The 19,275-nt window shown below is 34.0% G+C and overlaps 1 protein-coding gene across 2 annotated transcripts; it reads left to right on the top strand.

Moving 5' to 3' along the window:
• The first annotated feature begins 216 nt into the window (after nt 1–216).
• On the top strand, nt 217–17,927 carry LOC130820818 (protein MRG1). 2 transcript variants are annotated; one of them, XR_009045265.1, is made up of 11 exons: nt 217–469; nt 4,417–4,470; nt 4,679–4,692; nt 5,397–5,542; nt 6,787–6,822; nt 8,164–8,195; nt 9,983–10,084; nt 12,415–12,494; nt 15,093–15,300; nt 16,341–16,425; nt 17,450–17,927. XR_009045265.1 is itself a non-coding variant. In XM_057686337.1 (11 exons), the coding sequence occupies exons 1-11, from the start codon at nt 317–319 to the stop codon at nt 17,535–17,537; spliced, it is 960 nt and encodes a 319-aa protein (XP_057542320.1). In that variant the 5' UTR covers nt 219–316; the 3' UTR covers nt 17,538–17,922. The 2 variants fall into 2 exon arrangements, 1 of the variants encoding a protein (XP_057542320.1); XM_057686337.1 differs by having other exon boundaries at nt 219–469; nt 15,093–15,262; nt 17,450–17,922.
• The last annotated feature ends 1,348 nt before the right edge of the window (nt 17,928–19,275 follow it).

The raw sequence follows: 19,275 nt of genomic DNA, 5'->3' as shown, positions 1-19,275 counted from the left end.
CCACTGGTTTAGATGTACGGACGCTTATTTTGGGAAATAAGTTTTCACAGAGTTTATTTTGGGAAATAAGTTATTTATTTATCTTATTTTTTTCAAATTTTCCTTAAATAACTACTCCTATTTAAATAAAAATATCAATTTAATGTTATTAAACAATCACTTAAACTGATATGCCCAATACAAACAACCCTACGGATAAAAATACACGCAATTTAAAACTCAAGGCGCGGAACAGACTCTTTTGGCTGCGTGAGCCTAAAACGAGTGAGCGTGAGCAGAGGAAAGGGAGGGAAAATAAAGGGGAGAAAAAAAAAACATGGGAAGTTCGAACACCGGGGGAAAGAACGATTCCGACAACGCAGGCGGAAGCGACTCCTCTAATGGCGGACTTCCAGATTCTAAATCCAGTCTTTATTCTGAAGGCGAGAAAGTTCTCGCTTATCACGTTTCTCGCATTTATGAAGCTAAGGTACATCTTGCTCTCTTCTTAATTTGGTCATCTGCTTTACTGATTTTATTGTTTTCACTTTGGTTCTCTGAATTTTGTGTTTTGAGTATGATTAGTTTGTAAATTGGTGTTGTAGAATGGATGTTTTTAATATTTTTGTGGTGTTTGATTCAGGATACTGGGTAATTTGGAGGAATTGGAATGTAGTGAAAGTATTACTGTTTAGGTTTTGAGTGACATTGCATATTGATTAGTATTATTTTGAGGTTTTTGGCTATCAAGAAGCTATGAATATTTAGGAGAAAAAAGTCCATGTTGACATTGATCTGTTAGTTCTTTTGAGTTAGAGGAAAATTTAATTGAATCTAAGTTTGTTGGGACTCAAAATTTTCAAATGGTGTCGAACAGGTGAAAACATCGGATTTTAGTTCATTGTAGCTATTGTGGTCAAATTTTATCAATGAAGTATGTTTTGGTATTTGTAAATGTTAGAGAGGGCTAACAACACGGAAGCGGTAGCCTAAAAGTGCCCAATAAAGATTGTAATTAGGGGTGGAGGCATATAGTAGGATATAGGGTCATTTGACCCCACTTGATTCTTCCGACCTTTGAAATTTTAGGTATATTTATCAAGATATGATGTGATAAGGAAATAATAAAATAGGATTAGTGTATTGTTCCAATTTGACATATAAATTACTGGAAAAAGCATCTAAAATTGATAGTAGTGTGTAGTTATAATGTGGGAGTAGAGAATTATGTACGGTAAGAGGAGTATATGGGGGCTCAAACACTTGGTTTGGCTGTGTCTAATAACATAGGAATGTAGTAGGAATAAACGCATGAATTGAGCAGCACACCAAAAAGTACCTGACTTGCTTCTGGACAGCCTGCTCAAACGAGCCGTATGGGCGAGCAGGTGTGGTGCAACTTGTACATTTGTACTTGAGGCGTTTGCTTGCTTCCATGTGGTTTTAATTGTCACTCTTCAATCCAAACACCTTCCTAGTTCCTACACCCGTCCTATTTAAAATTACTCCTTGTTTGTCAAGGATTGTCCAAAACCAATCAACACACTTGTATTTGTTTGCCAAGTCATGGAATTCTTTATCAACCAATCAAAGTATGCCCAAAGTCTCGCTAAACTTTGTTACAGTTAACCTTTGGGTCCAAAGCGTCTACTGCCATTGCCATAAAATTAGCCATGACCAAAAGAGACTAAAACTCAAGTCACATACTCTTCAGTAAATACTTTTGAATTCAATGAAGTAAGTTATATACTATGCATTGATGCTGTTAACTGTTCCACAAAATTATGGAATGATTTTTTTGGTTTTTTTGTAGATCTAGTTATGGACTTAAAACTCACACTTGCACCTATAGATCATGTTATGCTGTTATGAACAAGTAGAAGTCTTGAATTATTCAACAACCAAATTGCAATTGTGAAGCAATATTTTTCGGGAATGTGGAATGAGTTGTAATTGCAAATGTGAATCTCGGTTTACAAATCTTTGCTTTCTCACATGTTTGGATAGTTCACATGTGGTCAAAATGTTTAAAACCTAAAAAAACATTTAATTCTAGATGCACTAATAATAAACAATGAATCTCTACGTTAAGGGTTAAGTAATTTTTTTCTCTCTTTGAGTAAAATTCGAATGCGAGTATAATTCATCTTTCCTCACATATAATGCAAAAAAGCACCTTGAATACTCTCAAAAACTTTGGGTTATTTAATCTCTCTTGCTTTTCTACAAAATTAATAAACGAGAACAAAAGCAATACATTCACTTTGTTTGAATATCAATATAGGTTGAAAAGGTAGAGGAGTGAGTAGGAGGGAAGGGAAGGGAGGGGAGAGGAGAGGGGAGGGACATAAAATATCCATTAAGAATATGAAATAAAACAAGAAACAACAACTACAACAGTAATAACAATGCCAGAGCCTTAATCTCAAAAGATTGGAATCAGTTACAATGCTCATTTATCTCTAATTCAAATAATCTTTCTAAAGTTAGAAAGATTTAAAAGGAGTATCATGAATCTTCCTTACCGCTTTATAACTTGAAAATGAGCATTGTATACATTATTCTAGGTATTGTATCACTTGATTTTTAAAATATGAAAAACTTGTGTTGGAATAAATCAATCCTCATAAGTTTCACTATCCTATAAAATAAAAAAATCTTTATTAACTGCATATTAAACTCTAAGATCTCTAGAGTACTTTTTGGCTAGAATCATTTACTTGATGCACAAATAAATGCAAAAAAATCCTCTCAACATTTTTTCTTTCGGGAAATTCCAATTAATACAATTATTAATGATAAATATTATGAGAAAATAACCAGCAAAGTTGCTGCCAAAATTGAAGCTTCAAATTGCATGAAGGTTTCCAAAATGTACTTGAACGCCATTGTTTTTGCAATCTTCAAATTCAATTTTTCTTACAAAAAAGCTTCAAAGGTTTTTTATATGCACCTCTAATACCAAGATGCACATGCACTTAATGGAGTGGTGAATCTCTTTATTATAATTTATGATTTAATAAGTGTTCTGGTCAAGGACTGAACAATCAACATCTTAATAAAGTTATCAAGAACGTCTTTTAAGCCCACTGATGATAGTGGACTGTTGGTAATGTTTAGGGTTGCTATCTATTGTACCGTTCAAGCTTTAATCGGCACAAGTAACAAACGAGGGCCGAAGAGGGGTTCTCCGGGGAGACCTCCTCTGATGGTAAAGTTAGTAAGTGATTGATAAAGGTTGTCTAACTTTTTTCTTAGAGTGCATAGTGGCCATTCACTTTAATAGAAGAAGTATTAGGGCTTGTTTATGGATGTGAGATCCTTACTTGGGAGTATGAATATTTGGATAAAAGTTTATGTACCTTATGGCGGTGTATGGGACTGTGTATATATAGTGTAGGTCTTTGGAAATTGTTCCCAAACTCTAATTATCAAAATCAGATAATAATAACTTTTGGAATCTTCCTTGGGATCATAGAAAGGTGGTGGGGACCATTGGAATTATGAGCAGTAATCATGTGGGATTCATTGATTGGTGGAGTCGCTTTTACCAGTTGTCCCTTTTGGTTCTTGTGTTAAATTCAGCTAATATAGTACGAGGTAGGTTGTGATGCCTCGCCTTATACGCGCATGGTAACTGTCATCATGTGATTACAACTGTCTCTTTACACGTCATCAATGGCCTTAAGACATTCCCCAGGGTGCAAACACTCCTGTTGTCGTCTTACCCCATCCTGCCTGGTTCTAATAGGCCACTCATGGGGTTCGGCTATTCCAAGGCCTTCAAATCAAGGTGGCCTGATCTTTAATAAGGTCACAGTATCTTTCTCAAGGAACTGGGACCTGTAAGGAATCCATCGTTATTCTTCATTCATATAAGGAAGGCAACAATAGTCTTCCTTTCCTAGGGGAGTTATAGAATTGCTTACGGATATCCTGGGTCTGATTAACCCCAGTGCAGGACGTTGGAACTTGTACCAGGTTTTGGGCACGTACAATAAGTAATAAGTAATTGTAGAAGGAGTACCATCCTCTTTAATTCAAACGCAAGTAATAACTCATCTTTCCTCACCAATTTCTCTTGCTCTCTCACACGATCAATAAAACACGAACAACATATAGTATTTAGGTTTATGTAATCATTCTCTTAGTAGTATGTATTTTCAAGCGCACAAGTTCACGTATTTATGTGTGTTGTTGTGAATGAATAACGTAGCTCTACCCTAATCGGATAATTACAATAATAATCTCCTAGACGCTAGACCCTAATAATTACTAATAATTACTAACAAAAGCCTATCAACTTCTACTCCTTTCATTTGATCACAAAAGGGTGGAATCCAGAGTAATTGTGAATGGTCTTTTATGGTATTTGCAGGTTTGTGTATATTTGTTTGTTGTAAATATGCTAATCTAATGCATCTTTTGATATTTCAGATTCAAAAAGCCGAGATTCGTAAAAAAGAATGGCGTTATTTTGTTCATTATCTTGTAAGTACTAAGTATTGGTCTCTTACTGCCCTTTGTTTGTTTTCCTATATTGAGTTTGCATAAACAACTCTTTCCTTAGCATGTTTACATTGCTTTGGAAATATAGATGCATTTTTATTATATTTGTGTGGTTAATTTTGATGCTACCTGTTGTTTAGTCATACTCATGTTAGAATTACTGAAATTATCTTTCTTTTCATTTTTGCAGGGTTGGAACAAAAAGTAAGTACCTTCATTCAAGCCTGTAAATCCAAAGGTTATGATGTATTTTATTTCCTTTTCCTTGCTTGTTTCTTTGTATCATGGATTTGCATTATTGTTTTTGAAGTCAATAACATTGACTTCATACTTTACTTATCTCATGAGAATGTCAATTATTTTTGCTTTAGAGTTGAGACTCTTAGGAATGGGACATTTGGCTGTGCCAGTGATTCTTGGGACTTGGATCACAATTTATAGTTAAACACGATACTTTTCGTAAGATTGTGGTCTAATTTTAAGGAAAAATTGACATTAATGATTCAACCTTTTGCCCCACCTTTAAATTATTTTCTAATAATCCAACATTTGCCATTAGTTCGCTGTGAATAATTCAACCTTTGTCTTAATTTGCTGGCATCATACCCTATTTTTACCTATTATTGGTAATATGGTATGTTGTAGGCCAATGTAGTTAGATTATTATAAATTAATCCAAAGGTGGGATTGTTCACAGTGGAGGGGTGAAAGTTTGGATTATTAATGTCAATTTTTTCTAATTTTAAATCTAGAAATTGCCTTTCATTTGTTTCACTTTCCTTAATTTGATAGTCTTCAAGATTGCTAAATTAATTGTGTTAGTTTTTTAGAGTATTGTATGATACTTTTCTAATTCATATGAGGGAGTTGTAAGGAAATTTCACATAACTTGCTCTTCTTTCCTACAGTTGGGATGAATGGGTTGGCACAGATCGTTTGATGAAATATACAGATGAAAATATCCAAAAGCAGCGAGCTCTGGAGAAGAAGCAAGGTGCAGACAAGCATCATAAGTCGGGACGTTCTACGCTGACAAAGCCAAAAACATCCACTGGTTAGCCACTTTGTTATTTTGCTTTTGCAATAGTACATTATTTAATGCATGGCTTTACAAATTGCCGATGGTTCATTTGACGAAATAATAATTAGAATTTTGATGTTAGAAATTACTTGGCTTTAGAGGTTTTGAGGACCATTTTTTTTTCCAGTCTTGTCAGTGTAGTACTGATGGCTAATTCATCAATATTTGAGTAACCATCTTTTTCTTAGTTGCTTCTAGTACTTGAAAAGTTTTAGCTTACTTACAAATCAAGGAGTTTTGTTGTCTACTTGCATGGCATGCTAATGATAAGGATATTGATTCCACCATCATTTTAGAGACCGACCAACTATGTTGTTTCAATGAGAATTTTACTATCTGCTGGATTTAATCTTTCTGGTGGTACAATGCTGAAAATGATGCCAATCACAGTTTCTTTGATCGTAGCTATAATGGACCATAGTGAAATAGATCATTAAATCACGTGCATATATTTTTTATGTGATAAGATTGCATACGTCCCACCCCTTTATACATGCCTAGATAGTAGGGGTGTTCAAAACCGGATACCGGGTCGACCTGGATCCAGAAATCCGGATATCTAGTTTTTCGGATACCTAAAAATGCGATCCGGTTCTGACCCGGATTAAACCAGGTGCTCGGTTTTATTAGAATGTTTTTTTTTATTATTTTTTTCTTTTTTTCATTCAACCATGCATTTTTTTATCTCTATTTTTATTTTGGAAAATCTTTTTATATAAAATTCAAATACTAACTCTCTAAAAATATATAGCTTAATTAGTCATAAAAGACAAATTAAAAAAAAAAAATTAGAATAACATTATTGCTCATTGGTTTAAGTAAGGACAATCATAAAAAAAAAAATCCGAGAGAGAACAATTATATTAAGATTCAACTCAAGGTTATCTTGGGAGATACTATCATCATTTTATTTAAGAAAAAAAGTAAAGAAAAGAAAAAATAAATAAAACCGGATACCGGATACCCGGTTTCCAAAAATATGTGATCCAGATCCAGTCTGCAAAAAGCAGGTAAATTATCCGGTTTTGGAAATCAGATACCGGATAATCCGGATTGGGTTTTTATGCACACCCCTACTAGATAGGATCCACTAAATGACATTGGGTTGGGGTAATGAAATTTTGGGACTGACTCGTAATGTGCTTATCTGAGTTTTGTGTTCTTTGTCCAAACAAGCTTAATTTTTCTCTGGTTATTTATTTATTTGATGTTTGCAGATGCAAAAACGGATAAAGAGGATGTGAAGAATAATGGTAATGCATGTACCTTCCTATAAATAATTATTTGAAAGTGTTATTGTTCTACTTCTGATGATTAGTTTCCTGTACTTTTGTATCCTTTTTTCTCTTGTGATGGAGATGCTTTCTTGAAGGGTATGAAGGGCTTCATGATATATCTCCTTCCCTAGACAATTGCTTGGTCATTTTTTGTTTATCGCCAGTTGCTAGAACGTATGTCAGATAGCGGCCAGATTGAATGATAAGAGTACAAAACATCTTGGTCTTATTTTTGGCCTTTGGTATACAAAAATCGTAATATAGTTTTGTCCCTACTAGGTGAACCAATCATTCAATTTCCTTTACTAGACGGTCTATATATGGATAAGGTTGGTGAGCTAGTTAACAACTTAACAATATAAACATAAAGAGCTGGCATAATTGGGGGCATAGTGAAAAATGTGGTTCGGGTCGCAGCTTTGGTCGCGGTTGCAAATCGACTTTCGTGGTCAATGTGGATGGTTTCATGGTTGTCTAGTCCCATATTTTGGCTGTATTAAAGTCAAAAACATTTACAATATGGTCTTGATACAGTAATGTGGGAGATCTTTTGCACTCTGTTGGGCTGTATGTGTCTTCATCACTTATCCTTATTACACTTGATATTGGAAGACAAGGGAATCACCAGCTTATAAGATCATCCAGAAAGGTTGTTTTTGGTTTTGGAATAGAGAACAATTAGTCAATATGATTGGACTGTCAATGTGATTCTGGTACACTGAATAGCATGTCAGATATTTAAACAGCAGTTTGCAATTCGAGTAGATAAAACCCATTTTCAGATATAAAATATAAACAAAGAAGAAAATTTAAGGAACAGAAATCCCCCAAATTGTTTATATTTTTTTTTCAGCCCTTGCTTTCTATGGCAGATTTAGATCTACAACAGATTAGTTGAAGTTTCTTGCTATTGACTAATGGATGAAGTGAGACTCGACAAATGACACTTTTTTTTGTTTTATTACCAGTTACCACTTTCATCCAGACATACACTAGGTCAAATAGAAATTGTAAATTTTAAGGCTATTATACATCGAGTGAAAGGAGCCATGACTCATGATCCATGAGTTGAGAGAGGAATATGAAAACCTTTGCTGGTAGTATAAAGAAATTTCCTTTTTCCTTTTAACTTTGTTTCTACTTTTTTAATGCTTTTTGTTTATTTACTTTTGTATTAATAGTTGCTTGTAGTAGTAATATGATCACCTTATTCTTTCTTATATTGGCATTTTTATACATGACGTTTTGACTCTTGATAGTCATAATGTGAATTCTTTTTGCTCAGATTAATAATTTTTAAATTGCATTTTCATGCAGTGGGAAAAGGGAAAAAGCGGAAGGTTGATGAGGTTTGTTTCTATTCAACTATTAATCTAAGTTCTTAAAATTGTGATTAATATTAGTATGTTCTTTCAGCAAGCGTTCTAATCTCTATATGAATCATTCCAACTGTTCCAATTACTTGGCTGCATCCCCCAAAGTACCTGTGCTCTTTACTTCATGTAGCTTTTAAGTAGTAAGCAAAAATGCACACTATTTCTGCTTTCTTTAGGGGTGTACTCTAGGTTTGAATCTTCATCCCTCTTCCCTTCTCATGTATTTATCTAAAAAGACTTGTCCAATCTCCTTCCCAGCAGGATTTGGTACTCTTTCTCTTCCTTTTCAAATTTCATTTTAAGGTTTTTGGGTGTTGTACATAGCATATTATTTTTTGATGAGAGGAAATGACAAGGTGCTTTTAAATAATATCACAAATTCTCAAATGAGACAGTCTCACGGTGAGATCATCTCTATTGAGTTGACCCAATGTACACTTACAGTCTTAAATTGATCAGTTATAATTTTAAAGTGTCTAATTATAACCTTAAAGTGATCACTTATAATTTTAATATGATCACTTTTTAGTCTCAAAGGGATCATTTATAACCTTACAGTGATCACTTACAATCTTAAAGTGATCACATACATTTTTAAAGTGATCACTTTTTATAGCTTAAAAAAATCATTTATAACTTAAAATGATCACTTACAATCTTAAAGTGATTAATTAGAGATATGGGCTGATTGTATGAGTTTGTCTCATGGTAAGACAGTCTCGTACAAGACTTGCTTAAATAATATTTCTCACGGAATGAGAAATTTGTTCATCAGTTCTAATCTATACAATATTATGGGGCTTTCTTCAGTTCTTGTTTATTAGAGGGAAACAACTGCTAAATTGTTTGCTTTAAGTTACCCTATTAAGATTATGTGACTTGGGACATATGTATCCTCGCTTGATGTATCAAGTTATATTTTTTGTGCTTTTTAATTCGTTCTAATTTTTTTTGTTGTGGAATTGAAAACTCAAATGCATTTACTATTCGTTTTACCTTTGAACACTCTCTTGCAAGCCTGCTTCAAAACAACAGATTTTCTTACTATTCATGAAGGGAACTTTGGGATCTTTTCTTTCCTTCTTTTCTATGTATGTAGTTTTTTTTCCTTGAAATAAATCCTTTCTTTCTTTTTCAAAATACTGTGTCAATTAGATTTATGTTGCCTTACTTGCAAGTGTTTTTATAAATTTAATATCATTTTTCACATATCAGGCTTATTTTCTTTTTCCAAGGATCACTTTGGTATACATGTGAGCTAATTTGTGTAGATGTTTGAATGGAAGCTGTTGCCTGATTTCCATATCAAACGTTGTCACCCGGATTAACATTTGATTTGTTTTGGGGGATGATAACGTTAACGAGAGCAAGGAAAGAGGAACACAACCTAGATTAACTAGGGAATAATTGGGTACAAGATACATTATGTATAAAAAATATATATAATAGCAAAAGATAATGAAATTGAATTTTTTGCCTGTAAAAATTGGTTTTAAGTGGGTTTTTATTTTATTTTTTTTTTTTAATAGTTTTCTAGGTTTTATCTCTTTATTCCCCTTTCTTTAATCTGTAAATGGAGGCCCAAATATTTTAAAAAAGTGTAGGCTGAACCAGGATGACGCCTTAAGAGGTTTTAGGTTGTGTTTCGTGGCGATTTGGGACAGATGTTCTGGAGCTCGTGGAACGTGGCTACATCCTAGGTTTTTTATGCTCTGAAGTATTTGCAGTTAATGGTTATTGTTTACTTTCTTATTTTTTAGAAAGAAAGCATTTCTGCTGATAAACTTGTGAAGATCCAGATGCCATCGACATTGAAGAAGCAACTGATTGATGATTGGGAGTTCGTTACACAGAAGGACAAGGTATGAGGACACAAAATTATTAATCCTTCCACTCATTTATTGTACTCCTTCTATTTTAGGATATCTAAAGTAATTGGCCATGGATTGGGATATTGATTATTGATTATACGGAAAAAGGAAAATTTTCTGGTTTCAATTTTTTGGGTCCCCAATCGCTCAATCACCACTGTGTTTCCAGTAGCCTTGTTTGATATTTTGTTTTTTGCAGTTTCTTTTTGGTCATGTTCCCCTATCTTGGTGGTGTGATTGAGCCTGCATGAATTAGTCTTTGTCTGTGTTTTATTAAGGAAGGGCATAGTTTGGTGAAAAATGTTTTGACTTAAATATGAGATGATGGGATAACTGAACCGACTGGTTACTGTATCACTGTAAATTCTTTTATCACTGACCATGGGAGACTTAGTTGTTATCCTCTTTCTTATATAAGAAAAACCAGTATATCTGTTTCAATTGACTTAATTGGTGAACTGGAAATAGCCACTTTATCACTTTTAAGGTGAGGCTGCATACTTCTGTTCTAATGCAAATTCTATGTAAGCATTGAATTTCTCATTTCTTCTTGCAACATGATGATTGTGATATCAAAGGAAAGGAAATAATTATATATGTCTTATAATGTTAATTCTTTCTTGATGTTAGATGATTAGATCTATATCTTGAGTAGTGCTTGCAGATGACGTGAGACTATTCCGAATTCATACTAAATAAGAGCATTTTTCTTTTTTTTTTTTTGGGGGGGGGGGGGGGGGGGGGTGTGTGTGTGTGTGAAGGGTTTTGTGGAATTTCCTTTTGCCATGTGATCTGTCCAAGTGGGATTCCGATATCATGAGTGGGCTCTAGGTTTAGAGAACAAATTTCAAGGGCCGATTCACATTATATTGTGATGTCTGATGCCATGGTGAGAGCATTTGTGGGTTGGAGATTCTACAAATAGGATTCTTCATCATAAAGATAAGTCAGTTTATTCTATAAACTATATATTGTTTTTTCATTGACCTAGTCTCTAGTAAATCCACAAAATATGTCTGTTCAATTCAAGAATTCAATAATCTTCTAAGTGCTTTTCATGGAATCAAATAACGGCTGTTCTAACACGACTCGGCTGAGTTGGAATGGTTTTCGAAGACACCGTTCCGCAATAACGCGATTTTTAACGGGCTGCGAAAAAATGCCGAGTTAACTCGGGTTTCGTCCGATTCAGTCGAGTTGGAACGGGATTTCGCAGAAAAACGGGCGATATTCGTTTTTCTTCACGAAATACAAGTGAGTCTGCTACTCTGAGTCTGTCATTGAAGGTCAACCTCCAAGCTTGAATCCCACGCCAATCACCATTGTAGGCCAACCTCAAAGCTTGAATCCCGCAAGCACTGCATACTACATTTTTCACTTAAGATTTTGCAGTTTAGAAATAAGTGAGATAGAGATGAATGATGGAATCATGGAATAGAAATTCAGAGAAAAAAAAATGAAAGAAATAAGGGTTGAAAATCAGAAAATAGAGAGTAGAGAGATGAAGACATTGGAAATTAAAAGTAAGATTAGTGGGGCTGCCTTTGGGGAGCGATAATCAAGTGTGTAAAGAAGATAAAGAGTTGTTTACTGAAAAGGTGGGGTGTGTAAAGGAACCAATGTCATATTCTTTATGAGTTAATTGTTATTAAAGTTTTTTTTGTTGTATGTATTAATTGTATTTTTTTTAATTATTATTTAAGTATGGTGTTTATAAATTCATTTAAATCCTTTCAAAAAAAATTAAATTTATTTAATGGTTGTAAATTTTTAATAATTGAAATTTATTTAATTAATCAATTACAAAGTGATATAAAATATAACATTTAAAATTTACTTATTTAAAAAATTAGTTCAAAAGCAAATAAAAATATTTATCATTTAGCATAATAATCGCGACTCGTTCCGCGATAACCAAATTTTTTCTGTTCCTGTGATCCGCGATCGCGACCGCATTTTTGCACCATGGTGCTTTTGCAGTCCTTTTAGCACATATTTGCTCGTTATGTGTTATGATCTAGTTACATCTGTTTTTTCTGTATCATTTGCTCCTGTTGAATTTTTCTGTATGCCAATGGCTGCATGTACCAATGTGTCAGTTTTCTTACTTTTTTCTATGCATAGTACTACTGCAGCTTATTTTTCAAGCTTTTGGTTATGTCTAACTAGATGCCGGAGATAGTGTTCATAGTTGTGAGATTTATCGGTTGTAGTCATGGAACCTAATTTGAACCTATTGGGGAAACCTTGGTGATTTAATTTGATCATTGTTTGACAAATAATTTGCAAACATTAATTTTTCTTAAAATTCTTCATTGCAGCTTGTCAAACTGCCGCGCTCCCCAAATGTGGATGAAGTGTTGAAGAAGTATCTTGAATACAGAACAAGAAGGGATGGCACGTAAGTTGTTAAGGTGTCTAACTTTCTATGTCATTTTATTTCTCCTTGTATGATCATTTGTGCTACGTACGACTAATGATGTGTATCAACATCAAAAAGATTGCTCAAGGAAAGGACAAAGTGTCCTCATAGTGGAACTATCATTTGTATTGATTGAGGTTGCTGTCGAACACTATAATCACACCATCTAACTAACTATGAGATTTATTGATTGCGTAAAGCTAAGGAGAGGGGGTATGAAGCATTGAATGAACTTATTTCGTTAATGGAAGCAACAACAAGGCCTAAGCCTTAATCTCATTCCCAACGGTGTATGAAACAAAACAAAGAGAAGCCTACGCTGACAAAGATTAGACTTTATTCGACGTTATTGTACAACTAGGACAAATCAATTTCAATGATCCTCTATGTTAAACAACATTCCTCATATTCTTAGACTTAGATCCATTCCATTTGATCCTAACACCTACATCTATATTTCTAGCTTAGCATTGACCTCATCTTTAGTTTCTTCCACCAATACAATGTCATCAACGAATGCCCCATACAACTTCTCGTTGGATAAGTCTTGTTATCTCATCTAGGATCGCAACAAACATGAAAAAGATCCTTGATGCAGACTAATCGTGATTGGAAAATCTTCACTCCTCTTCCTCATGTTCTAAAATTAGTTTTATAAGCTTTTTTGAGCCAAAAGGTGCACCTCGCCCGCGGAAAACTCATGCTTTGGCCTTGCCTCTTGCGCGTAGATTCTAGGATCTTTTTGCGTCTCAGTGCCCCTTGCGCCTTTTGAAACGGAGGTATTGTTGATTGTCAGTAACCTATCGCAACTCTTCTATAATCGAGCTTATTACACTCTCGGGGTGTGCGGTGTATAGAGGATTGAAACAAGTCATTTGGTTGATTCCTCCAAAACAAAACTCTTAAAAGTGGCTTTGCAGCTTTTATCTTTTGTTCATTAAGTAAGTTTATAAAAATAGTTGGTAATATTTGTTGATATTACTTTTAGAAAAATTTGCAAAGAAACATTTTATAAAACCAGTTTTTTGTAAAAAAACACCTTTAAAATTTTTTTTTTGTAAAAAAACACCTTTTAAGAGATTTTTTATTAAAAAAACACCTTAAATCAGTTTCCGGTGACTTTTATCAACTTTCCGGCGTTGACTATGCCATTTGAGCTCAAAAGTCAACGCCTTAAAGTTGACAAATGGCATAGTCAACGCCGGAAAGTTGACAAAAGTAACCGGAAACTGATTTAAGGTGTTGTTTTTAATAAAAAGTCTCTTAAAAGGTGTTTTTTTACAAAAAAAAATTTTAAAAGGTGTTTTTTAACAAAAAACTGGTTTTATAAGGTGTTTCTTTGCAAATTTCCTTACTTTTATTAACTATGAACCAATGACCAAATGGAGCTAAAATGTTGTCTGTTGTGTGTTTATATTCCAAATCTGAATTACCAGACAAAATAGACATGATACATGAATTTTTGTATGACAAGCATGCTTAGTTGTTAAATGATGTTGAGCATCGTGTTTATGTGACATTATTGGGAATCTGGGATGCAGGTGATTTTTTGCCTAATTTGCATTTGATACCAGTTTGTGACTCCTTTTTTTCTTCAAAAACATTAAGCTGTATGTGGTAAATATGTCGCGTCGGAAGGCATAATTGTGCATGGGGAAGTAAGGAAAAAGAGGATTGAAAAAGATTGCCATACAACTTAAAAGATTTGATGGGGTTTACTCTACCAACTAGTACATGTTTTTCTTGTTATTTCGCAGAATCATATATGCTTAACTATTCTGTGGATATGCTTGCTTTTCTAGGAGCTTTTTCACGTGCACTCAAGTTATTGTATCAGACATTTATTATCTGGAAAATTCCAAAATGTTGTTCCTAGACTAAGTGTTGTGTCTCATATCCATATCAGAGTATCAAGGATTTGACGTGGGAGCTAGAATAAAAATGAAGATTTTAAGGAACTTTGTTTGGGAGAAGTAATAAGATGGATGATCTTCTTAGAAGTTTCTAGGTAGCACGAGTGAGGGAATAGTTTCCAATAAATTCTATGTCAACATCTATGAGAAATAGCCAGTGTTGTGAGCTGCGTTTTGTAGTTGGAACTTGAAAGAAAATACTGGTGGATCATTATGTATAGCTGATCCTTGGCCTTAATCCAGTGTGATTGAATGAGAACTTGGAAATAAACAGGTATTCATTGAGTCTTGACACAATTTAAGTCAATTATGCGAGATAGCAGAGAACAGAGACTTATATTATTTTGCCAAAGACATTTTTTGTATTTAGTGTTTAAACCAAGGTTCTTAAGGATTTGAAAGGTATAATGTCTTTATATGGTCTTTGAAAATTTTGTGCGAGTCAGCTACAAGAAAAGGGCAGATACATGAATGCTATATGCAAATTGATTGTGTATACTAACTTCTGCACTTCATGATGATCTTGGTCTTAGTATGTGCAGTACTAGAAATGTAAATGACATATTTGTAATGCTTTCTGCTAGGTTTTTCAACACTTGTTATTTCTGAAGTGCTTCATCAGTGTAGTTGCTGCATTCACAAACTTTGTGTTCTTTTTTGGCAGGATGACTGATTCTATTGCAGAAATATTGCATGGATTACGCGGTTATTTTGACAAAGCATTGCCATTGATGCTCTTATACAAAAAGGAAAAACCGCAATATCACGAGGCTGTGACTAATAACATGTCCCCATCAACTGTATACGGTGCAGAACATCTGTTGCGTCTTTTTGGTATGCTAATTCATCAATGCATTGCTCTTGGAATTCGTGTAAGATTTGGACCTAACAAAATTAGTTTTACTCAATTACCTGATCCAAAACCTTGAATTGCTCTAGAACTTGCACCTTTCACATGAAGATGAAGCTAAGGACCCAACCTGTCTTGATTTGAGATTGGCAATAAATGAATATTTGAACCTGCATTTCACTTGAACCATCCTAAGTAGATCGAAATGACTCATAGTATTTTACTTGATATGAACTTGCTAGGAACGACCCATATGGGTCTTGTGTACAACATTCAACATTCCATTACCCCAATGTTATTAAGTGGTTCCCACCTAGGGTGAGTTTTTTTGGGGTCTGATGTAAGCTACCTTACCCTTGTTAATTAACACTAACAAATTAAAGAGATTGTTTGTGATTGACCCTTGGTAGCAAACATCATATGCAACTTTACATAAATAAGTACACATGATTTGATGAGTCATTTTATGGTAGTTCATTATAATCTGAAATCAAAGAACTACTATTCGTTGGCCCCATCAAAATAAATTACATTAGGTCTTGCGTAAATATTTAATTTCTTGTTCTTTGTTTAATCATAAAAAGCCGTTCAGAAATTGTTGCCTGTTGAGTTCTTCAGGGATGTGGTTATACCTTCTTTTTTACATCAGATTTGCATAAATTTGATTATTATCATTGCCTTCAACCATGTGGTTATGCTCAGCTGTCAGAGTTCATCTTAGGAAAATGAAATTGATTTCGTTGGTAATGTTAGAAACTAGGGAAGAGATTGGGACAATTTTCTCAACTATAGAGACAGCCCATAAAACCTTTGTAATTAACCACAAGAGTCATTTCTGTTCTTCTAGTCAACCCCCTCTTGGATGGGATTAAGGCTTTGGGATTGTGGTTGTCATTATGGAGACATTGGGTGCGCTAGGATTCAGCTGATGATTAACTATTTTGTGTGTACTAATTTCCATTGTGATTGTAGCAGTTCATCAAGAATTTACTTTCTCAAACAGATTATAGTTGTGTTGTTTTTAGTGCTTCTGAGCTCTAATAGATCCTCATCTGATTGCAGTTAAATTGCCTGAACTGTTAGCTTATGTAAACATGGAAGAGGAGACAACAAATCGTTTGCAGCAAAAATTAGTTGATTTTCTCAGGTATTACCTTATCTTTCTTGGTGTGGTTACTTCCTTTTCAAACCATGAAAAGTATTTTAGGATGTTTTACATTATGGAACTATGACTTGTGTGCCAGTTTAGAATGTGGCATTTTTGTCTGTTGGAGGATCTTTGATTTAGGCACAGAAACATGAAACTTGGGACATAGCCACGTTCCACGACCCCATAACTTCCTACCACATCACCACGAAACACGCCCAAATTGCTTAAGGTGTAGTCCCAGTTATCATACTTTTTTAAAGGTGTTTTGGCCTCCATTTACAGATTAAAGAAGAAAGAAGGGAGGAAATCGAGACTTTAATATTTACTTTGCTGAACCTAATCTTTTGGGATTTAGGCTTTGGCATTTTTGTATAAATATTTACTTCCAATCTAAGCATGGCCTTAAGGAAATTTTTTCCCCTTGTCTTGCACCTTTCCTAAAGCTATGATGGTTTATGATTTGGTTTTTCAAGACACTCGTACAGAGATACTAATGGACAATGTAGGATTAACTTTACGAAGGGTCTAGCTGTCTAGCCTTTATTGGCATTTGAAGGACCGAGTGAATGAAAGGCAAGCAGCAAACCTGTAGTGTATTTCTGCCACTCTTGTTATATGCAATCTTGCATGTGATATGCTTCTGTGCTTTTGGCTAATTAGCGCATATCTTGTATGATATTCACACTCACCCACTCATTTGAGTCTGATATGAACTGCAATATTTATTCTGTACTCGCTCACTTTGGTTGGGGCTGTGGATCACTCTGTAATGTGTGAAATGACAATTTTGCATCTTTTTGATAGATAGCCTTCATCTTTCCATTTGTAGATTGTAAATTCAAAGAACTTGGATGAGTCTAGACTTTTCCTGTTGTGATTATGCATCTTCATATCACATTCCCAATTCACTTACAAGGCAGTTGGCATTATTATAAATCTCAATTATCTACTTAAAACGATGCAGCTTAAGTTCTGTCATATTTATATGTTGACTCAATGGCGGTTGATTTTGGTGTTGCAGATTTTTGCAGAAGAATCAAAGCACATTTTTCGTCTCTGTCTATGACGGCTCCAAGGTTGCAGAGGGAGCGGTTAAGGGTAAAGATTAAAGAAAACTGATCCTGCATGTATGCATATACTTTGATGCTTTGAAACTTGGGCGCCTCACTCGTATGGAAAATCAAAAGTTGAAGGGAACTCTTCCATTAGGTATAGCGCAAATGATCTTGTTATGTACCAATCCTTCATACCCTTTGTATTCTTGTATTAGTAAAATTTCCCATTTCCTATCTTTCATCTTGTTCATCTGCTCAGCCTCTATGCTGTTATTTGTGTGTGTGCTTGTAGAGTGTCTAAGACATCTATAAATAGGTCTTCTGTGTACTAAAATCAAGAAAGAACTTGAATTGTTCAATTCATGTATGTATGATATTCATCTGTTTTGATATAATCTTAAGTTGAACTCATAGATTGATGTACGTTCTTTTGCCTTTTCTTGTACTTTTTAGCAAATTTTTTATTCTATCTTTTTATTTCTTTGTTACCATCTTTTCTCTTTATAACCTCATGGCATTCGTCTGCACAAATATTCTATTAAGATCTACACTGAAATTTGAGAATGTTAAAAGAAAATGCCAAAAATCTATGATGTAACAAAATCGAAAAATGTTTGCCCAAAGTAATACCGAAGGCGAATCTAACCAAAATTCTTACTCTGTGGCCACCGAATTATTATTCGCCACAATACTGTTCATGTAGACTTGGATGTGACTTTGATGTAAGGTAGCATAGAAATACTGATGAGAATAAAAAATAGAACTTTTTAGATAGTTGATAAATCATTTTATTGAATAATAAATCTAATGGAGGAAAAATAGGGAGTAAAAATATTAAAAGAAAGTTAGTTGATGAAATATGAAGACCATGACTAACAAAAAAATATTTTTATATAGTTAGTGTAAAACATGGAGGGACGTAAGCATTATTAATATATTAAAATGGGGATGTATAAAATTATTTTTGTCCAAAAGTTGTGATACATACTGAAAGATTCTTTATGAAAACAATTGACCGGTTTGATTAGTGATATTAGATGGTGGTAATGAAAATGATTTGTAGTGTAAAATTTCATTAAAAGTTCCATATCATTCCCATGGTGATGAAATTTTGATCACAAAAAAGTTTTTTGTGCACAAATTTTCATTACCTTCTAATACTACTTCTCCCAATGGTAATGCATTGGAATAAGTTTTATAAAGAAAATGAGATAATTGAAATTAGACAAGCATGACCATCAAGGTAGTCAAGAGATTTATCAACAAAAGTTACACTAGTTTTTCATTCTCATTACCACCGTTTATTACCATATACAAAACAGGCCGCAAGTGGAACACCAAAATGGCAAATGAGAACTACTTTAGTAAACGGAGAAAGTAATAAAAAACAAGTGAGTTCTAAAATGGAAATTTTGGTTTATTTCTATGAGTACATGGTAAGCTAAGGGAAAGAAAAATTTACAAGAGAGAAGTGCAAAACGAACAAATGTAAAATAATACATGTTTTAACTAAAACAAGAACTAATTCCTTAAAAGTTTTGTTTAATTAAAGAATTAATTTGAGAGAAAAATAGGTGGACATAGGAGTACGAAAGATGAGCCAATAGGCAATAGCAGAATCTATTCCTAGAATATTGCAAATTAAACAATTAATTCCCACTTTGCTTGAAATGGGAAACTATTTCCCACATTACCGTCCACGTAGGATAGGTGTGAGAATTTTTTAAAATTTTTTTTTTTTAATATAACCGCTACATGAAATGGCGGTTTTGTTTAGGGATCTGAATTAAAC

Source organism: Amaranthus tricolor, chromosome 8, assembly GCF_026212465.1.
Source record: "Amaranthus tricolor cultivar Red isolate AtriRed21 chromosome 8, ASM2621246v1, whole genome shotgun sequence".
Taxonomy (NCBI): domain Eukaryota; kingdom Viridiplantae; phylum Streptophyta; class Magnoliopsida; order Caryophyllales; family Amaranthaceae; genus Amaranthus; species Amaranthus tricolor.
The sequence above is the reverse complement of the archived record's forward strand: the minus strand, read 5'-3'. Positions and strand labels throughout refer to the sequence as shown.

What these genes read in the sequence shown, in the direction of transcription:
- LOC130820818 (XM_057686337.1), top strand. Translation starts at nt 317, where the DNA reads ATGGGAAGTTCGAACACCGGGGGAAAGAACGATTCCGACAACGCAGGC. An exon ending in AGAGGATGTGAAGAATAATG is followed by an intron (nt 6,823 to 8,163) that starts GTAATGCATGTA and finishes ATTTTCATGCAG; the next exon opens with TGGGAAAAGGGAAAAAGCGG. An exon ending in AGAACAAGAAGGGATGGCAC is followed by an intron (nt 12,495 to 15,092) that starts GTAAGTTGTTAA and finishes CTTTTTTGGCAG; the next exon opens with GATGACTGATTCTATTGCAG.